This window comes from Protopterus annectens, chromosome 12.part0 (assembly GCF_019279795.1).
Source record: "Protopterus annectens isolate FY-2018-M chromosome 12.part0, PAN1.0, whole genome shotgun sequence".
NCBI classification, from domain to species: domain Eukaryota; kingdom Metazoa; phylum Chordata; order Ceratodontiformes; family Protopteridae; genus Protopterus; species Protopterus annectens.
The window spans coordinates 319067338-319091325 of NC_056746.1; the positions used below are offsets into that span (position 1 = coordinate 319067338).

At 40.0% G+C, this 23988-nt stretch overlaps 1 protein-coding gene across 4 annotated transcripts in view; it reads left to right on the forward strand.

Moving 5' to 3' along the window:
* LOC122816538 (ubiquitin carboxyl-terminal hydrolase 22-A) overlaps positions 1 to 23988 on the forward strand; it is a 2071246-nt gene that overhangs the window by 1587881 nt on the left and 459377 nt on the right. For all 4 annotated transcript variants that reach the window (XM_044089386.1, XM_044089387.1, XM_044089389.1 and 1 more), the window contains one exon: positions 6951 to 7056. In XM_044089386.1, the coding sequence (XP_043945321.1) occupies positions 6951 to 7056 (106 nt within the window). The remainder of the gene's footprint in view (positions 1 to 6950; positions 7057 to 23988) is intronic.

Genomic DNA, 23988 nt, shown 5'->3' on the forward strand with positions numbered 1-23988 from the left:
GTGGCACACAAAAAAAAATCCTACAAAAATTGATAAAAAAAAAAAAAAAAAAAAAAAAAAAAAAAGATCAAAATACCAGCAGCTATGAATTATTGCAGTATATGGTATGCATAAGAAGATGTGTAGCTGTAAAATGCAAAGATAGCTGTAGTGTAAGAATCATAGCTTACTTCACACTTGTAGCATCACTGAAGCACATCTGTTTTTTTTTTTTCATCTTTACTTTATAGTTAGGTTAATTACATACTTATAAGAGGTATGAACTTCATGTAGTTTCTATTAACTTTTTGTAGTGGACAGTTCCGCTTTTCCACCTATAGCCTCATTTAAAAAGCAGATAAGACAAAAGTCGAAATCCATAGTAGCTAGTGTTAAAGCTCTTGCAGTTGACATAGAAACGTTTATTTTGTACAGCTGAGAAAATGATGAGCATAGTGGACAGAAGGTAAGAAATACTTTCCACCATCCATCTACTCTCCAAGTTGCTTATGTTGGAGGGCAGTCTTATAATAAAGATTTTGTGTGTGTGTTTGTGTGTGTATGTATGTTAACTTAAGTATATACTGTCAAACAGATTTTTTTTGTCTTCTAGGCAGTGTGGTTTCATGCACCCGTGGTACAACCTGGGTATTGTGGCTGACTGCTTGAGGTGAACAGCCTAAATGGGTATTCTCATATACTTTTCCTTCTGTGGTAATCTTGTTACATGCCTAGCACCACACCCATTTTTTTTTACTGTATTTACTGTACAGTTCATGTGATAAAACTGCCTAACCTAGTCATTAATGTTAAATTTTTCACTAACTGTAATTATATTGTACATTGGTTGGTCATTTGTGCATAGACAAAAGAAAATGAGGAAATCCAGCAAAGTTATGAATGGATTGCGTGAGAGAAGACCCGTGACAGCCAGACATGGCTGTTAAAAAAAAAAAAAAAAAAAGTGAAAAGCGGCATTCAATCAAGAGAGGTGGTGACAGCTGACTCAACACACACAGTCCATGTAGAAAAATGGAAAAAGAGGAGTGATAATGGTGATGGTCATGTGTGTTTAATTTAATTTAATTTGCATCAAGTTGGCTTTGTTCATAGGTTCATAGTCGTTTACTAGGCTAACGACCACAAGGGCCGTTTTAAGCCTAGCCATGCATCCCAAATCTCTGACAAGTTCTGATACCCTTGATAAGTGTAAGCAGAGCTTGGAAATTAAACGTTTAAAAGCAGGGGTGTGGGAGATGAACCATTTCCAGGTTTCCTGTGTCATTAGAGACATACGTGCCAAACAAGGGATGAATTTCCTGTTTTCCATCCACTTGTCCAAGTTATACTTGAATTGGGTTAGGGAGGAACTCTGCTTCACATGAATGGGGAGCCTGTTCCAGAGACGGGGTAGTCTCTGGGATACATACCTGTCTCTCTAGCAGGTCCTGTTTATATCACAGGCATGGTTTAAGTCTTCATAATGGGTAATTCTGGTGTCAGTTTTGTGGATATGCAGGAGTTCCATCAGAGTGAGGTCTGAGGATGCCCTGTATGCCAGGCATAGAGCTCCCCTCAAAAGCCTGTAGGAGACAGAATACAGAGAAGAGGGCCTTGAGGCAGTCTGCGTAGGACATTTTACTTGTGCCCTGTATTCTTTTAGTGAGGAACCTCTGTGGACATTGTTTGTTGGATATGCCTGGTCAGGTACATACCAATGGGGGCACTGTACTCCATGACAGGTGTGATGAATGCTGAATACAGTGGAAAAATTACTTCCTTGGACTTGGATGCCATACCTTTGTTTATAAGTTGCACAGTATAGAATGATTTCCTCTCTACTTTAGACGTGATAGCCAAGGGCTAGATTACTGTCTTATGCGTTTCCCTAAATCCCTGACTACTAGGTCAACTCTAGTGGGTGTGTTGTCAATGTGATAGTTAACAGGGGTGGATACCTTCCTGAAGGATACTGTTATGTATTTCTTGGCATTTAGTTTTAATCCATGGCTATGACACCAGTTGTTTGTCTGTGTCAGCCCTTCCTGGAGAACATCAGTGTGGGATTCAGTGACATTTCCTCATTTGCACATTTGTGTCAGTGTAGGATGTAGTGACAGCTCCTAATTTGCAATCATCTGCAAATTTAGTTGGCCAGAGACCATTGACATGGGTTTTGACTTCAGATAAGTAAATACCAAAAAGGAGCAGTCCAAGGACTGATCCCTGAGGGACCCCACTTGTGACTTGCCTCTTTGCAGAGGTGGATTCCCCATTTCTAACTTTCTGAGTCCAGCCTGTGAGCCAGTTGGCTATCCACTGGGTAACATATGGGTTTTTACCTAACCTCTTGAGTTTGTCAGCAATGGCCAAGTGGGGTATTGTGTCAAATGCCTTGGCCAGTTCAAGGTAGGCAGTGTGAACCATTTTGCCCTCATCCATTGCTTTGGTGACTTTCTCAAAGAAGTCCACCTGGCTGACTAGGCATGACCCACCCTTGACAAAGCCAAACTGGGTTGAGTCCAGTATCTGGAAGTTTACTATATCACTGTTGATCATTTCCATGATAATTCTTTCCACAGCTTTACACATAAGACTGGTGAGACTTATAGATGTAGTTTCCAGGGTCTGTAGGTGGGCCACCTTTGTGCAGAGGGATGACTTTTGCTGTTCTCCATTCATGAGGCATGAAGCCTGTTTGGAAGCTACAGTTAAACAGGAATTCCAGAGATCCTGATAGGTCATATTTCATGCTATTTAGAAGGCATCCTGGGATATGGTCTGGGCCCATTGATGCAGTCCTCTTGGCCTTAGCGAGCACATTAAGGATCTGTTCCCTATTGATAGCAGGGGGAGTTATATTTAATGTATTTCCTGAGGGAAACTGGAGGGGGAGAGAGGGGTAAAGTTGGAGCTGAATTTATCAGCTAGTAGGTTTTGCTATATCTTCTAGTTCAGTATAGGTGGCTCCATTTACAATAAGCTCTACACACAATTCTGTATTGCCTTTGAGGTTGCAGACCTAGCTAAAGAAAGCCTTGTGGTTGTCCTTGGCCTACGAGGCCAAATTCACCTCAAATTTGGCTTTGGTAGACTTTATTTTCCTTTGCGATGTTTGTTTAGTTTGTTGAGAATTCTTTTACCCTGCTGGGTGCTGCACCTCCTAATTTTTTTTTATGATTTTCTTTCTGTTATACAGCCTGTTGATTTTGTAATTCCACCAGTGGCTTGTTTTTTTTTTAAAGTTAGTTCTGTACTTTTTCCTGGCCTGTGTGCAGCTATTAACCTGCTTAAGATCAAAAACACACGAACACAGTTGAGTAAAAAGCAGAACACCTTTATCCAACACAAAGCTTTCGGGACAACTCCCTTTTTCAATGATTAACTAATGCTGTGTGCAGCTATTAACATGCTTGTCAGGGTTTCTTTGAACAGTTCTGCATAAGAAGCAGTGTTCTCCGGGTTAATGGGGGGGGCTTGAAATTTTGTCAGGTTATCTATCACTAATAGCAGGAGGTTAGCCTTTGAGTAGTTCCTGTATATTCTGGGTTTAGCTGGGGGGTCCAGATTTTATTTTTACTTTAAAGGAGACCATTTTGTGGTCTGACCTTACAAGGGAAGACATTACAATAGGGGATGTGTGCAGCACTCTTCCCATCTTAGTGAGGACCAGATCCAGTATGGGTGCACCCGTGGTTGGTGTATTGACTGTCTGGTTCAGGGAGTTTGTGTTTACAAAATCCAGGAATCTCTGTGCCTGTACATTTAGTGTTGTATGGAATTCTCAATTAATACTGGGGTAATTAAAGTCACCCATGAATATGGTATTGGGTTGGATGGTTAGTGTTTCTAAAGTTTAAATGCATGGTATGGGTTTCCAGGGTCATAGCGGCGGACCTGCATATGGCAAGGAAGTGATACTGGATTTTGCCTACGGTGATTTGAACATGGAGCAGCTCAAGAGCATTGTCCTGTTTGACCAGCCTTGAGGTGTGTTTATTTTTGATGCAAGTATAGACACCTCCACCTATAGTCCCTGTCTGTGTAGTAGTTGCTCTAAATGTGTGGAAGGTATTATAACCTTGCACTGTTGGTGTCCTCTCCACAGTTTTAAACCATGTCTTGGCGACCACACAGACATCAGCATTCTTTATGGTGAAGAGAGCTTCTAGGGAATGTTGTTTCTTGTTTAGACTCCTAGCATTGAGCAGTAATACCTTTAGATTTTCTTGGTTTTGATTCGCTATGTCGGCAATACTTTCAATTCTGCATTGCCTAAAAAAGGCACTATGGAGGAAGACAGTGTTTTAGCTAATATTCGAAAGCCTAGAGGGGAGAGGTGCAGACCTTCCCTGGCAAAGCAGCATGGTCTGTTGACCATCTCCTTCCAAGCTGACAAATATTGCACCCTTTTAGAATGACACCAGAAACTAAGCCAGTTATTAAAGTCAGCCATCTTTTGTTCATATTGTGGCATCATCCTTGGAGAAGGTAAAGTGCTGCTCAATGCCAAGCTCATATCAGCCTGAGACGCACATTCCGAGAGCTCCATGATGTCTCTCTTCATATAGTCTAATGAGGAACGTCTCAGGTCGTTTACTCCCACGTGGACTATGACTTGAGTCATACTGGTACTTGTGGTCCAGTGACCTGCCTGCTTGCATAATGTGACAGATCCTAGCCCCTGATAAGCAACTGACTGCGACTTTCTCCTTACTCAGCCTAGTGAGCGGGACATCAGTGTGTTTTATGATGAAGTCTCTAGAGACCAGAATGTTAGATTGTGTGGTGGCTTGCCTTACGGGCTTAGAGGTAGAGGCTCCATGAGTTGTGGTTCTGTGTGTTGATGTGGGTGTTGTTTTGAAAGAGTGCATTTGGGGCTGTTGAGGGTATTTGTTATGTGTACTTCATCTAGGAGGTCTTTAGGGCTTAGGAAGGGTACATTTTAAGTGCTTCAGCATATGTGGGTCTATATATCTGCTTTGAATTGTGCATGATGGGTGCAGCTTGTGTACTACTTGACAACCTTATTGACATTAGGGGTAGTTTTATATGAGAGCTTTGCCTCCAGTGTCATTGTGTAAATACATCTCTCACATACCATATCAGTTTGTTTGAGAATTAATGGGTTGTCAGCAAACATTAGGCAATTTCTGTATTCCATCACAATGACCATATCCACCAAGCTGATAACAGAGATGGTGGGAAAGTTCATTTCCATGGCAACAGACCCTTTTTTTTTTTATTGATTAGACAGTTGGAGAGAGACTTTAAAACAATGTCAGGAGTGTCCAGTTTGCAACTCGGGACAGTGCTTGTCATTACAAAGTAGTTGCCCTGTGTACACAGGAGCGGCCTTAGGTCAACTGGTGCCCTAGGCAAACTGGCTCAACAGCGCCCCCCACCACACCACCCGGTGCCCCCGTCCTGGTATACCTACACCAAATAAATACTGGAAAAATGCCCCTGCTAGAGCGGCGCTTTAGGCGGCTGCCTAGTTGGCCTATGCCTAAGGCCGGCTATGTGTGTACAACTACATATTGATGAAATTTCAGTTGTGCTTTTTACAAGAAAAATGTCACTCAAGGTGGCTGTGTCTGTACAGGGCACTGCCAAACACTTGAGGGGAAACTATTACGTAGACTCTGAAAATTTAAAGATGAAATATTTAGGCAGGTATTCTGAAGTTAGAAACAAATCAAGCAGTACTTACTGAAAACAAAGAATTAGTTTGTCAAGAATGATGAAAAGAGGGGAATTGCATGAATGGCTACTGTTGGTCTACTACTAGTGCTGGTCTCACTACAGCTGCACTCTACTGGGATATAGTGCTCCTTTGCTTCTTCTCTCACCAGAAGCAAATATTACCACCATTCCCAAGAGGAAAAGCAGGCCACAGCCTGCTTGGTGATCCACAGTCTTGTCCCAGATTATGCAACGTTCTGTAGGCTTCTTGTAGCCTTTTCCTGGTAAATAACTTGAATAGCAATCAGACCAATCAGAACATCAAGGATCAAACGCTCACTGCCCAACCAGAAGCTAGTTTAATTTTCTAGTTTGAGTATCTGTTCTGTTCATTCATCCTAGTTATTTAATCCTGTAATTGTAACATACTCCTGATAGTCCTGCAATGAATGTTTATATGTGACAAATTACTGGCTTCCATACTGTTGCTTACTTGTAAATGGCTTTAAAGTTGTATCAGTTTACAAGTGTAGTTCTCTATTATTGGAGAAATGTATTATATGGGCAGCTAGTACAGAAAGGTTGTTTTTTAATTTATGTAAAACAGCAGTGTGCTGCTAATAAAGAATATGCTGAACCTTCTTTAAGAATGTACCTAGAAGGTATATTCTTTCCTTCCTAGGAGACAGCAGATAAGCATGTAATGTAATGGTGAGAGAAGACAGAACATTAAAAATGGAGTTGTATGTTTTATCGTCCTCTTTTTAATCTGGGGTTTACTGGAGGATTCTTCACAGTTTGCATTTAGATTTCATCACAGAATTATAGTTTGATCATTCAAAACTTCAGCTTAGAATTTTTCAGTGCACCAGCTTTGCTGCAGGCTGGTTAGTGTGCGAGTACCATGAGTTCCACTCTGATACACCCAGTTTTCAGTTTAAATGTTACAAGTTGTTATTTTTGGTTTCATGAGCTATTATTGATCCACTCAGTTGTTGACATTTTCCTGCTGTACTCTTCCTGACTCCAGGGCTGCATACATCAGGCTACGTCACACATCTTTTTTTTTCTTGTTTTGAGTCCTGTTTTGGAAGAGTTTCTTTACTATCATTTCTGTCCATGAGTGGTACACTGTGATGTACAACAGCCCTAGCTCTTTGTGAATTCCATTCCTTTGTCGCATTAAGTATTTTTTTCCTTTGTTGTCTTGCATTCTGTGGTTATTGCTAGAATCATCACCACAGTTTAACCTGTCTTATTTATTTATTTTTTTTTTTGTGTACTAGGAGATGACAATGGGAAGAAGGCCAACAACCCTAATCACTGTAACTGTATCATAGACCAAATCTTCACAGGTGGACTACAGTCAGACGTCACATGCCAAGTCTGTCAGTAAGTGAATTACAGTTACTCTATTTATTGGTGAGGAAAGCATACTGTTTTTCTTCTTTTCTTTCTCCAGCCTTCACAGGACTCTACTCTGATAGCTATTATACCTGCACCAATTCGTTCCTACAGCCTGTCTGTTCCTGCCTTATATTTTTTGGTGATATCTTTAGTTTAGTTGTAGTATCACTCTTACAAATGTTTGTTTTTTAGTTTCCAATGAAGCACCAATCCTTCAACTGCATTTCTTAAATGTTTAGCGTGAAATGTCTTCACTATAACCACCAGAGCCTTTGAAGTTTCCTAGAAACTTGCCAAGGAACTAAAACACTGGACTCAATGATTTGAACTGTATTTCAGTGCAAGTGGACTTAACAAATAGCCAGAAACAAATTCCTGGTGTGTCGTAGTCCTTTGTTGAAAATGAGGAAACAAGGCATTTAACTTCTTAAACTTAGGAAGAGAGAGGCAAACACAATTTCAGTTTTTCAGGCTGATTACAAGAGAACACTCCATCATATGTGAAGCATTTTTGAGTAGAAGTAAAATTCTGGAATCTGTAGATGCTTATGTGGCTGAACTGAAGCGCAGGATACAAAACTTTGAGAGTTTGAGAGAGGACTGTATGTAGACCTAAGAGCTCAGGGTAGAGGAAGCTTGTTAGAGAAAGTTGACGGTGGATAAAGCACTTCATGTATATAGAGCAAGTGAGGTTTCATGTATATAGCTTAAAAACCTTGACAGAGAAATTGGAAATGTGTAAGTTAAAATGACGGCAAAATTAATTCTGACCTAAAGTGAATAAGAATAGTCAAAAAAGTTTGTATCAACATCTACATGCATTAGAAGCAAGGAACAGAGTAAACCAGATTTTTTTGTGGGTACAGATTTTTATACTCTGGATACACTACATGCTTTAAACAGCAGGGAAATTGACTTTTCAAAAAAAAAAAAAAAAAAGCGCTTTTTGTATTACTGCAGGTGCAGAATACATATCTGAAAATGCATTTGATTATTGAATCCATCTGATAAAGTTGCAAGTCTTTCAAAGTACTTTCTTGACTAATGTAGGGCACAGATTAAAACCTATGGCTTGATTATATGTGCAAGTGTAGATTGTAGGAACAACGCCTGACAAGCAATCAGTGTTGGTATAAAATGCCTAGCCATGCTTTTGAAGCATTTTTATAGTGCTCATCTACCAAATTAAACAGGATTAGACATGGCACCCCTGAGGCAAATCTGTGTCTACCTATTTAGATATCAACCTTTTCACCTGTAGTAGTAACTTTTTCCATAGGCTAGGAGCTCATTAAATTAGGAATCTGTCCCGTTAGTTGCTCTTGTTTATTTCATGGTCTAGATTTATGTCCCTGGAGTGGGTGTTTTGGTTATGTGAAGAAGTAAGAGGTCAAATAGGATTGGGTCTTTCATGGCTTGAAAAGTGAGAAATTAGGTCACTTTGGAGCAACTGGTAAGCTACTGAGGAAAGCAGAGTTGCTTTAATCTGTCAGATAGTTGAAGAATGTAAGCTTTAATTTTAATGGTTCATTTGAGTGATATGCTTGGATTTCTACATTCTAAAAAGGATGTATTTGTTGATGGGTATGATGAGGGAAGAGTATAGTGGTGTAGTATAATGAATTTCTTGGATCTTGAGGATGGATATTCTGTTGGAGATTAACTGGGCTAGATAGAATAATTTCCTGACTGAGGTAGAAACAAGATCATCAAACCTGAGACAGTTATTTGCATAAGTACCTCAAGTCTGTTATGACTGTCTTTTTCTGAAGAGGAATACCATTTGTAATCTACGAGGTCGGAGCAGTTTTTTTTGTGCTAAACACCATACTCTGTTGCACTTAATACATTTAGATTGAAACTGTTTTCAGTATACCAGCTTTGTGCATATTCTGACTCTTGCTGAAGTTGCTTAGTATCAATGAATGAACAGATAGTAGCACTTAACTTGTAGTCATCAACAGACTTGATCAATCACACTTCTGGGATATTTTGCTTGGATGTCTACAGAGTAAATGCTGAAAAGGCACAACATTGAACTCTGTTGTACCACACTAGTTATATGCCCGGAGAGGGTGCCAGAAACTTTTAGAATCTGGAATCTGAATAGACAAACTGCAGTCCCACAGATAAAATAAGGGTTTGTGTTGTGTATCCTAATTTTTCATTAATGCCATTTTGGGGGGGGGGGGGTATTATCAGAAGCCTTGGATAGACTGAGATGAGCATTGTGCACTGAATGACCACTATTCATAGTCTCTATAACCTTTATAAAGAAGCTTAATAAGTTCAGGGAATAGGAACCACACTTCACGAAACCAAACTGACTGGGGTTTTGATCAGTTAAGTTGCTTATGTTTTTGATAATGAGTTCTGCTGTGACATGTTCTATGGCATTGTATATAAGACTGGTGAGGCTGATAGGCCTGTAATTACTTTGGTCTGTAGAGGGTCCATCCTTGTGCAGAAGTGTCATACTGGCTGTTCTCAAGACAGATGCCAACCCTTTGGATAGACTCAGACTGAACAGTTTAAGTAGAGACTCAGATAGTGCATTTGCAACTGATGAGAATGCAACTTGGTATTGTTGTCTGGTCCCATGGAGGTAGTTCTTCCAGCCTTTGACAGGGATTCCGAGACTTGTTTCAAAATGATTTACAGGAAACTACATTTTCAAGGATAATGGAGCAACAGTGTGGGTAGATGGGGTAAAGGTAGCACTAAATTTGTCTATTGATATGTTGGCTGTATCCTTGTGATTAAAATGCGTGACATTATGGATGAACTCATTGCATTGTTGGATGTTATTCCAAATGTTCCAAGTGACGTCCTTGGAAAAGCACTTAAAGCGGTCAAACATATCTGTGAGCTTGTGAAATTGTGTGAGTAAAGGGATTCATGCCATGTAGTCAGTGATTCACTGCTTAGTGCAGATAGCAACCAAAGTAAAGCCAATGTTCCGAGCATCAAGTCCAATAATACTAAAGAAGCATTGAGTCAGAACATGCAGTCTTGTACAGAACAGCCTCAAAGCTCACACATTCGTGGACTTGCAAGATGGCTGCACGTTGAGTAACAGCTTATTTCTAGCTTTCCCAGTGTGAAAACAGAAACTCAGCAGAAAAGGCCAGTAGACTTGTATTTATAGGTACATTTCAGTAATTGGCTAGTATGTACACTGCCTGGATGCCAGGAGTAAAGAAATATAGAAGATCTGGAAAAAATCAGCTACAAAAAATGAGGAAGAAACAGTGACTGGGGAAAGTTCTGCAGCTGTTCAGCAAAAAGCAATGCAACCTTCAGACATGGCTTCCAGTATCTTATAGGAAGATGTAGACAACTGCATACAGATCTGGTTAAAATAAATGAAACACTGATGGAGTATATCAACACAAACAATAAAAGGCTGGAAAAAATGGAAGAAGCATTAAACAGATATTCAGATGAAATGGTAAAGCTGCAAAAATCAGAGGTCAAAGTAAAGAAATGGCTGGCTGAATATGAGACTGCTCAGGAAGAGATGTTTCAAAAAATAGTAGAATTAGAGGACAGAGCACTTAGGGAAAATCTGAGATTTTCAGCTATGCCAGAGAAGCTGGAAGGAACATACTGCATTAATTTTAAGAAAGCACAAATAAGCAACTGGAGTGGTATTCCACAGCAGCCATTGTTAGTTGAAATGGCATATTGTTCAAACCTGGCATAAGAAAGCAGCCTAGACCTTTAATTGTAAAGATGCAATCCTACCAGCAGAAGGAGTTGATTCTGACAAAACTGTTGGCAGAAGCACAAAGTACTAAAAGTGGGAGACAGCCAAGAGTTTGTGGAGAATTACTCCTTGTACAACAGACAGAAGAGGAACAAATGTATTCCACTATTCAGGGAATGTCAAGCTGCAGGTGTGAGATTAAAACTGCTGTACCCAGCTGTCTTCATGGTATTCTTCCCTGGAGGGACAGAATCATTTTTTGATGGAGTACACCTAAGGAGGAAACAAAAAAAAAAGTTTGTCTAACAGAAAGTAATCTGTGAACAGAAGGAGATTCTGCTTCTTGTTCTTCTGGTAATAAAGACTGTAGAGAGACTGTACCTGTGAACCTTTTAAAAATTTTCAATGGAAAATGTTGGAGAGAAGGAAGGCAGCACAAAAGTTCACTAGAAGAATTGAGAGTACATTGGAAATGAGCAGAAACAGGATTTCAGAGATGAACAGTAGTAAAACCAGTAACTTAATATGGGATTACAGTGTAATAGTTAAATCTGGAAATATTGGACTTTTTCAGAATTTGTTGGACTCGTGGCGGACTGTAAAGCATATGCCCTACTTCATGTCATTAATGTTCAGAAAAGTGCATTTAGTAGGGAAACAGGAGGGAGAAAGTTAACTGTAAGTAATTATTTTTTTCTTAAATAGTACCAATTTTGTGACGTGTTTTTCCTGTACGTGCTATAAAGTATTTTTTTCCAGCGGTTTTTAAGTATAATGGGGATTGTAACCAGGTGCTGCTGCTGTTTTTTTCCCCTCCTCTCTCCTCATGTTCAATTTTAAGAAACATAGGCACTGCAATGTATATAAAAAACTGGTTAAAAAGCATGATAAAAGAACAGTTAGTTAATGTGCTTTTTCTCATTCTTGCATGGGGAAATGACTGGATTAAAAGACCTTAGCTTGAGTTAGTAAAATGTTTTAAGAGAGAACAAGTAAATGAAAAAGAACATTGAATATTATGAGTCTTTTTTTCCAGCAAGTACACACACACAGTAACAGTTCTATAGCTGGTCTTCATGTTTCCATGGAAACAATGTGATAAAGAGAAACTGGCTACAGTCTGGTGGAAGATGATTGCCCGAGGAAAAAAAGAAAAGAGAAACTGGCTAGGTGGTGATGTTCTCGGGAAAGCATTTAGGGCTTCCCCAGTGTAGTTAATGTTTTCTGAACACATTCAGGAGTTTTCCCAACTGGGAGAGCTATATAGATGAGATAAAACCAATCAGCGCTTAGAAGTACAGGCTGCATCATGTGTCTCAGCATGGATGACCTTTCTTTTAGGTTAACTCAAGTCAAAGAGTGTGGCTGTCAGTTTGGAACTTGTATCCCTATTAGGATAGTAAAACTTCAATATTTGAGGGTATGCATAGCTTTGAGTGTTACTATTAAGTTAATAGGTTTGGGGGGTATTGGGGTGTGTTTGATTTTTGTTTGAGGGCTTTAAATAAAATGAAAAGTTTTATAAGATGTGGCATAGGCTCAAATGTATATGACAAGAAACTGTATAAAAGTTCAACCTGCCACACAGTGTATGCATGTAACACAAAAGCTGGAACTACACATCTAACAAAAAAGGTGTTGTACATAAAAGTTGGGTATAATAACTTTTAAATACAATGATGCTTTCTTTAATCTCTTTAAATGTAAATGGCCTCACAGATGAATACAAACAAGAAAGAGTGCTGAACTATATTAAAATATATAGAGAGTGCAAATACAGTGGATATAAAACATTTACACATCCTTGTTAAAACGCCAGTTTTTGTGATATAAAAAATGAGACCACAATAAATAATTTCAAAACTTTTCCCACTTTTTTAATGTGACCTATAACCTGTACAATTCAATTGAAAAAAAAAAACAAATCTGTTAGGAAAAAATATAAAAAATAAAACCTTTACAATAAGTTTGCAGACCCTTAAACTAATACTTTGTTGAAGCACCTTTTGATTTAATTACAGCATTCAGTCTTCTTGGGTACACACCTACCATCAATTAAAGAGACTCTGATTAACCCCCAATAAAGTTCAGCTATCCTAGTAGGATTTTCCTGATGTTGGCTCTGTTGCCTGCTACAGCAAAAGCCATGGTTCGCAGAAGGCTTGCAAAGCATCAAAAGGATCTAATTGTTGAAAGGTATCAGTCAGAAGAAGGGTACAAAAATATTTCCATGGCATTGGATATACCATGGAACACAGTGAAGACGGTCATCAAAAAGTGGAGAAAATGTGTGACAACAGCGACATTGCAAACAACTGGACGTCCCTCCAAAATTGATGAAAAGACAAGACGTAAACTGGTCAAGGAGGCTGCCAAGAGACCTACAGCAACATTGAAGGAGCTGCAGGAATTTCTGGCAAGTACTGGTTATGTACTACATGTGACAGCAATCTCCCATATTCTCCATATGTCTGGACTATGGGGTAGGGTTGCAAGATGGAAGCCTTTTTTTACACAGAAAAACATCCAGGCCTGGTTAAATTTGCAAAACAATACATCAAGTCTCCCAAAAGCATGTGGGAAAATATGTTATGGTCTGACGAGACCAAGGTTCAACTTTTTGGCCACAATTCCAAAAGGTACGTTTGGCACAAAAACAACACTTCTTATCCCTAAAAGAACACCATCCCCACAGTGAAGCATGGTGGTGGCAGTATCATGCTTTGGGGATGCTTTTCTTCAGCTGGAGCTGGGGCTTTAGTCAAGGTGGAGGGAATTATGAATAGTTCCAAATACCAGTCACTTTTGGCCCAGAAACTTCAGGGGTCTGCTAGAAAGCTGAAGATGAAGAGGGATTTCACCTTTCAACATGACAATGACCCCAAGCATACATCCAAATCAACAAAAGAATGGCTTCACCAGAAGAAAATTAGTTTTGGAATGGCTGAGCCAGAGCCCAGACCTAAATCCAATAGAAAATGTGTGGGGTGACCTGAAGAGGGCTGTGCACAAGAGATGCCCTCGCAATCTGACAGATTTGGAGGGCTTTTGCAAGGAAGAGTGGGCAACTATTGCCAAGTCACTGCTGTTAGACTCCTATCCAAGAAGACTGAATGCTGTAATTAAATCAAAGGGTGCTTCAACAAAGTATTAGTTTAAGGGTGTGCACACTTATACAACCAGCTTATTGTGCTTTTTTTATTTTTTTGTATTTTTTTTCCCTAACGGATTTTATTTTTCAATTGAATTGTACAGGTTATATGTCACATTAAAGGTGGGAAAAGTTTTGAAATGATTTATTGCGGTCTCATTTTGTTATATCACAAAAATCTGGCATTTTAATAGGGGCATGTAAACTTTTAATATCCACTGCAGCTGTGTTACAGCAGACACACTTAGAAAGAACTGAATGTATGAATTTGATAAAGAAGGGTTTTCAGGATGTTTTTTCAGCAGAATACTGGGACAAAGGAAAAAAGAAGTACTTATATTAATTGCAAGAGGAGTTTCAATAGTGATAGAAGAACATAAAAAAAAGATAATGGCAGATTTGTAGTGCTAAGGGGCAACTGCCAATGGAGGAGGATTACACTGGCATGTATTTATTTTCCACCTAAAACTGCTGTTATGGAGCTTAGACAATTCTGGGAGAAATAATCAGTTTTCAGCAAGGAATATTACTTACATGTGGGGACTAGAATTTGATTTACAACAGTGAAGATGTGTCTGGGGGGGCCAGAAGGGAAAATATAACAAAGGAGGGTAGATATTTGAAGAAATTTATGAAAATATTTGGCATGGAAGATGTGAATTCAGTAATAGGAGTTCAGAGTGAATTTACATATTCCCCAAGATATAGAAACAGGGCTAGGCTAGACAGAATTTGCATTTCACAGGAACATATGCATTTAATTGAAGGTCTTGATACCCACCCAATAACTATTTCACATCATGCGCCAGCAATAGCTAAAATAAAAACACAGGATAATGAAATAAAAATGAGATAGTGTTGCTTTTCCACCTATCTGTTGAAAATAGTGGAATTTAAGGAATGAGTAGTGGAGATTATTCAGGAGCTGTTAGAGAGTTTAGAAATTTCTTCTGAAACAATAGTTATGGAGTGCAATAAAATTAAGGTAGATTTTGGGAGCTATGGTTAAGAAGTAAGAATTATTTAGAGGGACTGGCAAATGTTAAAGTACTGCAGAATGGGGGGATCTCACAAAACAAGGAGAGGATCAACTGCAGAATGCTAGGCAGAAAGTAAGGGTTTACCTCTGTAGTATGCACAAGCTTAGAAGGATTGCTGTTAAGCAACTGTTTTTTGATAATGGCACTAGAGCACAAAAACCTTTAGCACAACGACTCCGTCAACAAAGTAGAAAGGGCTGTCGCCAAACTTAGGGAGCCTATAACAAAGACTGTAACATGAGATCCTGTAGAGGTGTTAGAAATATTTTGGAAATTCTTTGAGAGTTTCTGTAAAGCAGAGAAATATGAAAATCAAGAAAAGATACAAATGGAATTTTTATAGAAGAATTAAATATGTCAAGGTTAGAGGTAGCTGAGGCTCAATTACAAACAGGATAGGAGGCGATGAGATAAAAATTGTGATGTATAACCAATCTAAAGGAAAGTCTCCAGGAATAGATGGTATTCCTGTGGAAGTTTGGAAGCTAGGAGGAAAAAAATGATAATGGTCTGGAAGGTTTTGTAATAGTGTCTTAAGAAGAGAAGTGCCACCATCCTTGGAAGAAAGTAGTGGTAACTGTAATACCTAAAGAGGGTAAGAATGGTTCAGATCCAGCTTCATACAGGCCCATACTAAACCATGATTATAAAGTGTTCATGTCTAAAATGGCTAAAAGAAATGGCAAAAGTAATGCCAAAACTGATAGATATGGATCGGTGTGGTTTTGTGGAGAGGAGGCAGACATTTGACAACATTACCAGAACATTGATGCTCCAGAGGGAAGCAGAATGTAAGAAAATACCATTGCTGTTCTTGGGTCTTGATGCAGAGAAAGCATTTGACAGAGTAATCTGGGACTTTATGATCAGAGCAATGGAAGCATCTGCATTTCCTGAAAGAAATTATAAGGTTGATTAGGAGAGTATGTGCGGGATTGGAGGTGAAAATTAAAGTGGGTGGGATCTTCTCTGATTTCTGCTTCATCAGAGGAACCAGGCAGGAAGTGTCCTCTTTCCCATTTATTATTTGCATTATATTTAGAACTACTGGCAAAGAAAATAAGGGACTCAGAAATTCAAGGATATAATAGGTATGGTAGTCAAGAAAAGCTGGCTTTATTTGCAGATATTTTGTACATGACAAAACCAGAAAAAGATATTAGTGTTGTGGAACATTTTGCAACAGTTTCAGATCTTTCCAGGATTCAAAATTAATGAAGCTAAAACAAAGGCAGTAGTGGTAAATTATGTGCCTGCACATGAACTGGTTCAGGGTTACCTATATTTATGGGGACATGATGAAATGAAATATTTAGGAGTATGGGTTAAAATGATTCTACTGTGGCAGCTAAGGGTATGTAGGAAGAGAATAAAAAGATAATACAAAAACCTGAGAAAATGGAAGCTCTGTTATATGGATATGGATAGTAAGATACAAGCAGTTAACGTGTTTTTAGTCCCCTTAGTCTTGTACACAGGTCAGGGGTATTTTTATCAACCAGAGGAGATGTTGTGGATAGCAATTAAGAAAGCGCTGAAGGACTTTATTTGGGAGAGGAGGGCAGCAAGAGTCAAGTGGGATAAAATGATTCTTCCAGTAGAACAGACGGCATTGGGATTACTCAATTTGAAGGGGTATTTCAGAGCTACATAGTTAAGACTCCTATACATAGCACAAGTAGAAAACTGTAATTCAAAGTGGAAAGGGATAATGATGATGAAACAGGGGGGAAGCTCAAGAAACAAGGAGAGACTGAGATTTTGGTTGCAGGCCTTTAAGGAGAATAACAGTAATCATGCAGAATATTGTATCCAGTAGTAGAAAGTATTCTAGGAACTAAACCAGCATGGGAATGGGGAAAGGAGTTTCTGCCGATAGGGATGACTGCAATTAGGGATACAGACAGTAGGCAAGAGGGAGCTGGAATTTATTGGAGAAAACTGGCAAAGGAACTGAGGTATTCAGAGCAAATCACTAGAGAGGGAAAGATGATAGAATGGGAAGATGTCAAGAATTTATTTGGACTGCAGTTTAGAGATTGCCTTCCTTATCAGGGATTGATATCAGAGTATAGACAAAGAGAAAGAAGCAGGGAGTCCTAAACGAAATACCAGCACTGGTACAGTTTTTAGTAGAGTGTAGAACAGAAGCTGTCATTAAAAAAGGAATAATTATTAGAGCATTTAAAATATTGCATGATAGCTGTAAGCGTCAATCAGAGGAGGTTAGAAAGGCCTTGGACTAGAGATTGGATAAGCAATTCACAAAGAAATGATGGTAAGATAAATGTGTGTTTCCAAAATATGCAATAAATGTAGAAGATGTAGTTTTTTTGCCTGGAAATATTTACATCGATATTTTTGTACCCCAAATAGACTCCAGAGAATTTTTCCACAGGCAGACAGTAAATGTTGGAGGTGTGAAGGGGCAGAAAGTGGCAATTGGGAACATATTTTCTGGGAGTGTGGTCATTTGGTGTGCTTTAAGGATTCCCTGCAGGATGTATGGTCAGTGATGCTGGTTGGGAAGATTGGTCTGTCGAGGGAGATGATTTTTCTGAGCTATGATACTGAATCAGAATTGCTTAGACATTGTAAGGCCTTGCTGTGTCTAATAATGGTGGCTACCCAAAAAGCAGTTACTAGAAAATGGAAATCAAAATCTAAACCAACTATACTGGAAGTAGTGAATACAGTAACAGATAAAACAACTGGAATTAAGATCTTTAGAAAAGGGTAGGAGCAAACTACATAGAAAAAAATGGGAATTGTGGGAACATGTCATACAGGGGAGGAATGAGGTCTGAAATGCAGAAGGACTTAAATGAGCTATGTAATGTTTGAGTGAGAAAGATTGGGAAGATTATAAGTGATGTATAATGTTTACAATTGAGTGTGTGTCAGTATGATTTGTGATGTAAAATGCTTGTGACAAGGATTGTGTCTGTGTAGTTTGTTTTAATTTATATAAATGTATGATTGCCTGCGTAGTAAGTGATGGTTTAATAAAGATGTTTGTTGTTTAAAAAAAGGGCAGGAATTGAATAATTTATGTAATATTGTTTAGGTTATATGATGTATATTAATATATGTGAAGTATAATGTTTGTTATCTTAATACAGTTTGATTACTTTTATATGAATGTAAATTTGCCTATGTCACAAGTGATAATTCAGTAAAGGTGGTTGGGAAAAAAAAGCTCACACGTTCGTGAAATGCCTATTTGATACTGCACAATTTTGTGAAATTCAGCAAACTGCTGTTTTGGCTGTGGAATAACACAGTGTTAAGTATAACAGTACTGATGTGACTAGCAGATGTAGTAACAGTGCTTACTGTGCTAGATACTTCAGTAAAAGTGAAGAAAACATTCCCAAAGTGCTGAATGTGCGTTTGAAATGTCAGTGTTGCTGATGCTGCACTCCTGAGTGTCTCATGCTTTGGATAAGACATCAGACTTCTTCCCCATCTGCTTGAGTTGGTGGTAGCTCAAGTGGGTGTAAAAGATCCCACAGCAACTATCAAAAAGAGTATGGGGAAGATCCTTGATGCCCTGGCCGAATTTCCCCCAGTAGTATAAATACCACTACAGGTGTCCCTTGAAAAGAGGCTACTTTCCTGGTGGGAATAACCCTGTCAACAAAGAATAAATAAATAAAAAGTTATTAATGTTCTGCAGAAAACTTTTCCACACCAGGTAGAGCGATTGCTGACACTGTACACCTGAGTGCTTTGTCCTTTGGATGAGACATCAGACCTCAATCTCATCTGCTTGAGTTGGTGGTAGCTCAGGTGGATGTAAAAGATCCCACTGCACCTATCGAAAAGAGTAGGGGAAAGTTCCCAAATGCCCTGGCCAAATTTCCCTTAGTAGTATAAGTAACACCTCCAGTCTCCCCTGAAAAGCTGATACTAGCCTAGTGGGAATAACTGTTATAAAAATAAATTAAAAAAATTGCTGATAAGGTTTTACAGATTTGTTTACTGGTTTGGGTTGCCTGCAAGAAGCTTATGCTAATAAGACTTCTCCTGATGCAATACCTATAGCTAATTCTGTAAGAGATTCCCTGTTGCTCTCACAGGTAGAATTGAGCAGAAATTACAACACATGGGAAGGTATATGTGCTATTGTTAAGCAAACCGAACCAAATTAATTGGTGAATAGCATAGTAGCAGTTGTGAATCGGGGTAAGCTGAAAATATGAATAAATCCTCAAGACTTAAAACAAACTGATCAAAAAGGAATATCTCCTTCAATCGAAGAGGCTAAGCTGTCTTTGCTTAATGCTAACCAATGGCAAGCTCTGTGTATTTACATCTCTCTGTGTAGATACAGACTTTTACAGTTACATTTGGGATTTCGTCACCTGCAGAGTTTGTTTTGACAGGGTGGCTGAAAACAGTGAAGGGCTAAATTGTATAGTCACTGTAATGGATAATACTCTAGTGAGTGGAGGCACTAAACTTCCCTGTGTTCAAGGTTTATCATTCAGAAGGTGGCAAGGTCATTGTTTCTACATGATTGTGGAGGCCATGCTAAGTAAAATATTAAAGTCATAGCTGGGTGTGACGACCGTGCACTGGCCTAGTAATCAAGGAGCTTCAATCCTCACAACTAACACCAGTGAGGGACATGCACATCGGGAGGATGACAAGTACACACACAGTGAAGTACAAGTTCCCTTAAGAGCACACAGAAATCACAGTCAGTCTGGGGCTGGTTTCTCCCTCTCTCTCCAGATCCCCAGTAAGACTCTCCACTAGCACAACTATAGGGTTAAGATCTCAGCCGAGTGGTCAAGCCAAAACCTCCAGCACCCTCTCTGTTCAACCAGTGCTTTGTGTCTCTGCCCAAGTAGCTCTCAGCCGAGTGGTCAAGCCAAAACCTCCAGCACCCTCTCTTTTCAACCAGTGCTTTGTGTCTCTGCCCAAGTAGCTCACACACACACACACACACACACACACACACACACACACACACACACACACACACACACACACACACACACACACTTTGAGATTTGATTTAAAAACAAACACACAGGCACTCCTGGGGAAGGCTGGCACAGGTTTACTAGCTATGCCCCCTTCTGCCCAGACTATTTGGTAGTATGACCTGCCACCAACTACCCTTCTCAGCTACTATAACTGCCCTTACTAAAGGGTGCCCGATTCTACTGTGTAATGTTACTGATATCCAAATAGTAAGTGTGGCCAGAACATTTAAGGCTATTTAGGAGTGGCCTGTATAGTATCACCAAGTACATATGCAAGTACTCTAAGAGCTTAAATATCTCTAAACAAAACCAGTCACAATTAAAAGGTTTAAATATATTTAATAATAAATAAAAGCACAAGGCAATACTCATTAACTCAACACAGTGACAGTAGAGTTCAGAATCACAGAAAATACTTTAAAACAACATTGCAGGACAGTCTCACATAAATACAGAAAATATATACACTAATCTTGCTATATTCCTGTCTACCTCTAAGAGAAAACTATGTTCTAAGTAACTTACTTACAGAGCAAGGCAACTACAGATGAGAAGTGCTGAAGAGATGTTTACAGGTCCAGAACAAGATACAAAATGCTCAGGCTTTCTCTCTGAGAGAGTTCTTAAGTTACTAACAAACATTCTTGCTGAATCATATCAGATTACATCATTCTTGTCAACACTGCCTTAGTTCCCAGGCTAGCAGGAACTTAAAATTTAACATCTCTGTTAAAAATACTTATCTCTTAGAAGCTGACATTTGTCTCTTGGACGCTTGCCTGAAACTGGAAGTCGTAAAACAATTACCTTGGAAACCTGTAATTACCTCTGTTTCCAGACAATAGGAAAGCCTACAACACTAGGTATTGTGTCTGCTTTGAGTTGAAACAGAGATGGTCATAAACAAGTTCCACTTATTTTCTTAGAGTTTGCAAGTTAACTCTGTATATTCCAGCCTTTACCATCTACACATACATTTGCGTATGCATGTAGTTTATACACATTTCTGCTCTTTTTCCAACAGGGTGCACTGTAATTACAGTCTTGAAGCTCAGTGCAGAACATATAGTTTTCTTACACTTCTAAGGCAAGCATATAAATCATATTACTATTCACAAGTGACATAGAATTGTAGAATTGTTTACAAAATTCTATCTAGCTGGGCTGGCAGCCTTGACAACCCCCCCCCCCCCCCGAGAAGTCAAGCTAGTTTTTTAAGTGACCCTAGAGAAACGTTGCTTGAGAGATGTGAGTGTATCTGAGAATACCTTACCTCATTCCCTGTCTTGAGAGCCCATCTTTGTTGGCATTGCTAGCCCAACTGCGGTGCTGCACTGTCATATTATATGCTTGCAACCCTAGGCTCCACCTTAGCAACTTGGCATTTTCCTGGGTGGCTCGATGTAACCATGTTAGGGTATTGTGATCTGTAACTGCAGTGAATTTTCTTCCATATAGATAAGGCTGAAGTTTCCGCAATGCCACACTATGGCTAGACATTCCTTTTCTACAGCTGCATAGCATTCCTCCCTGGGTTGGAGCCTACGACTGAGATAAACCACTGGATACTCTTCTCCCTCTGAAGAAATCTGGCTAAAGTACAGCCCCCACCCCATGGTTCGAAGCATCTACCTGCACAACAAATTCTTTGCTGTAATCTGGACTTGCTAACACAGGGGGCCCTCCTAAAGCTTCTTTAAGCGTCTGGAATGCATGCTGACATGCTGGGGTCCACACTACCTTATCTGGCTTGTTTTTCCTTGTCAGGTCTGTGAGGGGAACAGCTATGGTACTACAACTAGGGACGGACTTTCTGTAATACCCTGCTGTCCTTAAAAATGCCCTCACCTGCTTTTTGGTAACAGGCGCAGGCTATGTCTGAATGGCTTCTACTTTGGCAGGTTCTGGCCTGATCTTATTACTGCACACTCTATGTCCTAGGTACGTGACCTCTGCCTTCCTCACCTGACATTTGCTGGGCTTAATGGTCAACCCTGCCCTCTGTAGTCTGCCCAGCACCTCCCTGACATGCTGAAGGTGCTCTTGCCAGGAATGGCTGTAGATGGCAATATCATCTAGGTAAGCAAAGGCAAAATCTCCTGCTCTTACTAGGATATGATCTGCCAGCCTCTGGAGAGTCTCTGGGGCATTTTTCATCCCAAAGGGCATCTTTGTGAACTCATACAAGCCAAAAGGAGTCACAAAGGCTGACCTCTCTCTAGCACTGGGAGTCAAGGGCACCCACAAGTAACCCTTGGTAAGATCAATGGTGGTAAAATACTTAGCCCCACCCAGCTGCTGTAGGGCTTCATCTGTCCTAGGCATGGGGTAAGCATCTGACTTTGTGTTACTACTTTCCTGTAGTCCACACAGAACCTGGTGCTGCCATTCTTCTTCAGTACCAGCACCACTGGGGAGGCCCAAGGACTGCTGGGCTCCTGAATTACCCCTAGTTCCAACACTTCCTGCATCTCCTCCCTCAGTCTGTTTGACTCTCTCAGGCACCCTATAAGGGGCCTGCCGAATAGGGCTTTGGGGTCATGTATCCACCTGGTGCTGCACCAGGTGGGTGAACCCTGATTTCCAGTGAACATGTCCCCAAACTCCTGTAACACTGCTCGGATTTATCTAACCTAGGTAGAAGATAGCTGCTGGGATATTGCTGTGCCTTCCATTGAGATGTCAGTCCAAGCCTCACTGAGGAGATCAGTTCATAGGTAGGTACTAGGCTATTGGCCCTAGGGCCTATACAAGCCTAGCCAAAAAGGTACCCTGGCTTTCGCCACCCAAGAAAATTATTTTCCTGTGCCCCTGTCAAGCAGAACCACAGAAGTGATCCCCAGGGTGAATTTCCTATTACCCATCCAATCATCAAGATTTTTCTTGAAGAGTGTTAATGAGGAGCTCTGTTTGACATAGGTAGTCTGTTCCAGAGTATGGGAAGTCTCTGGGACAGGAATCTATCCCTCCAGCATGTTCTGTTTATTGTGGTGACAAGGTTTTAGGTCCCTAGAGCGTGTAGCTCAGAGGGATTGGGATTTCTTTAAGTGGAGCATGTCCAACAGCTCTGGGTTTGTCATAGCTTTGTATGTTAGACAGAGATCGCCTCCAAGTAGGTGATATGCAACGGAGTAAAGCTGGAGTTTTTTGAGACGGTCTTCGTAAGGCATCTGTTTGAGGCCAGTAATCCTCTTTGTGAGGTATTTTTGCGGCCTTTCCAGTTGTTGTAGATGTCTTGTGAGGTACATACCAAAAGGGGCGTTGTACTTTATAATGGGTCTAATGAGTGATGAGCAGAGGGGAACAATGACCTCTTTTATTCTGGATGAGAAACCTTTTGTGATGGTGTGCTACGTAGAAGGATTTCCTGACCACTGTGGTGATGTGATTATCAAAGGAGAGACTACTGTCCACCTGTGTCCCAAGGTCTTTTATCAAACTTTCGGTGTTAAGTAGACTACTGCCTATGTGGTAGTTCATGGGTAGAGAGTTTTTACCAAAAGGGATGACAATGCACTTTTTGGCATTGAGCTTGAGACCATGTCTTTGATACCAGGCATCTGTCTCAGTGAGGCCCTTTTATAGGATGCCCACATCATTAGGAGTTTCAATTATGGCTCCTAGTTTGCAGTCATCTGCAGATTTAGTTAGCCAAAGACCTGTGTTAGCCTGTACTTCAGAGAAGTAGATACCAAACAGGAGAGGACCCAGGACTGAACCCTGTGGTACTCCACATGTCACTGGTCTGAAGTCTGATTTGGAGTCTGCTACTTTCACGGTGTGGGTTCTGTTAGTAAGCCAGTTGGCAACCCATCTTGTGACATAGGGATTTATACCTAGTTTAGTGAGTTTATCTATAATTCTAGAGTGGGGGATGGTGTCGAACGCCTTGGCGAGATCTAGACAGGCTGTAACCATCTTACCCTCATCTATGGCTTTGGTGACTACTTCAAAGAAGTCTGTCAGGTTTAGGAGACATGATTTGCCTTTTACAAACCCAAACTGTGTGGGATCCAGAGT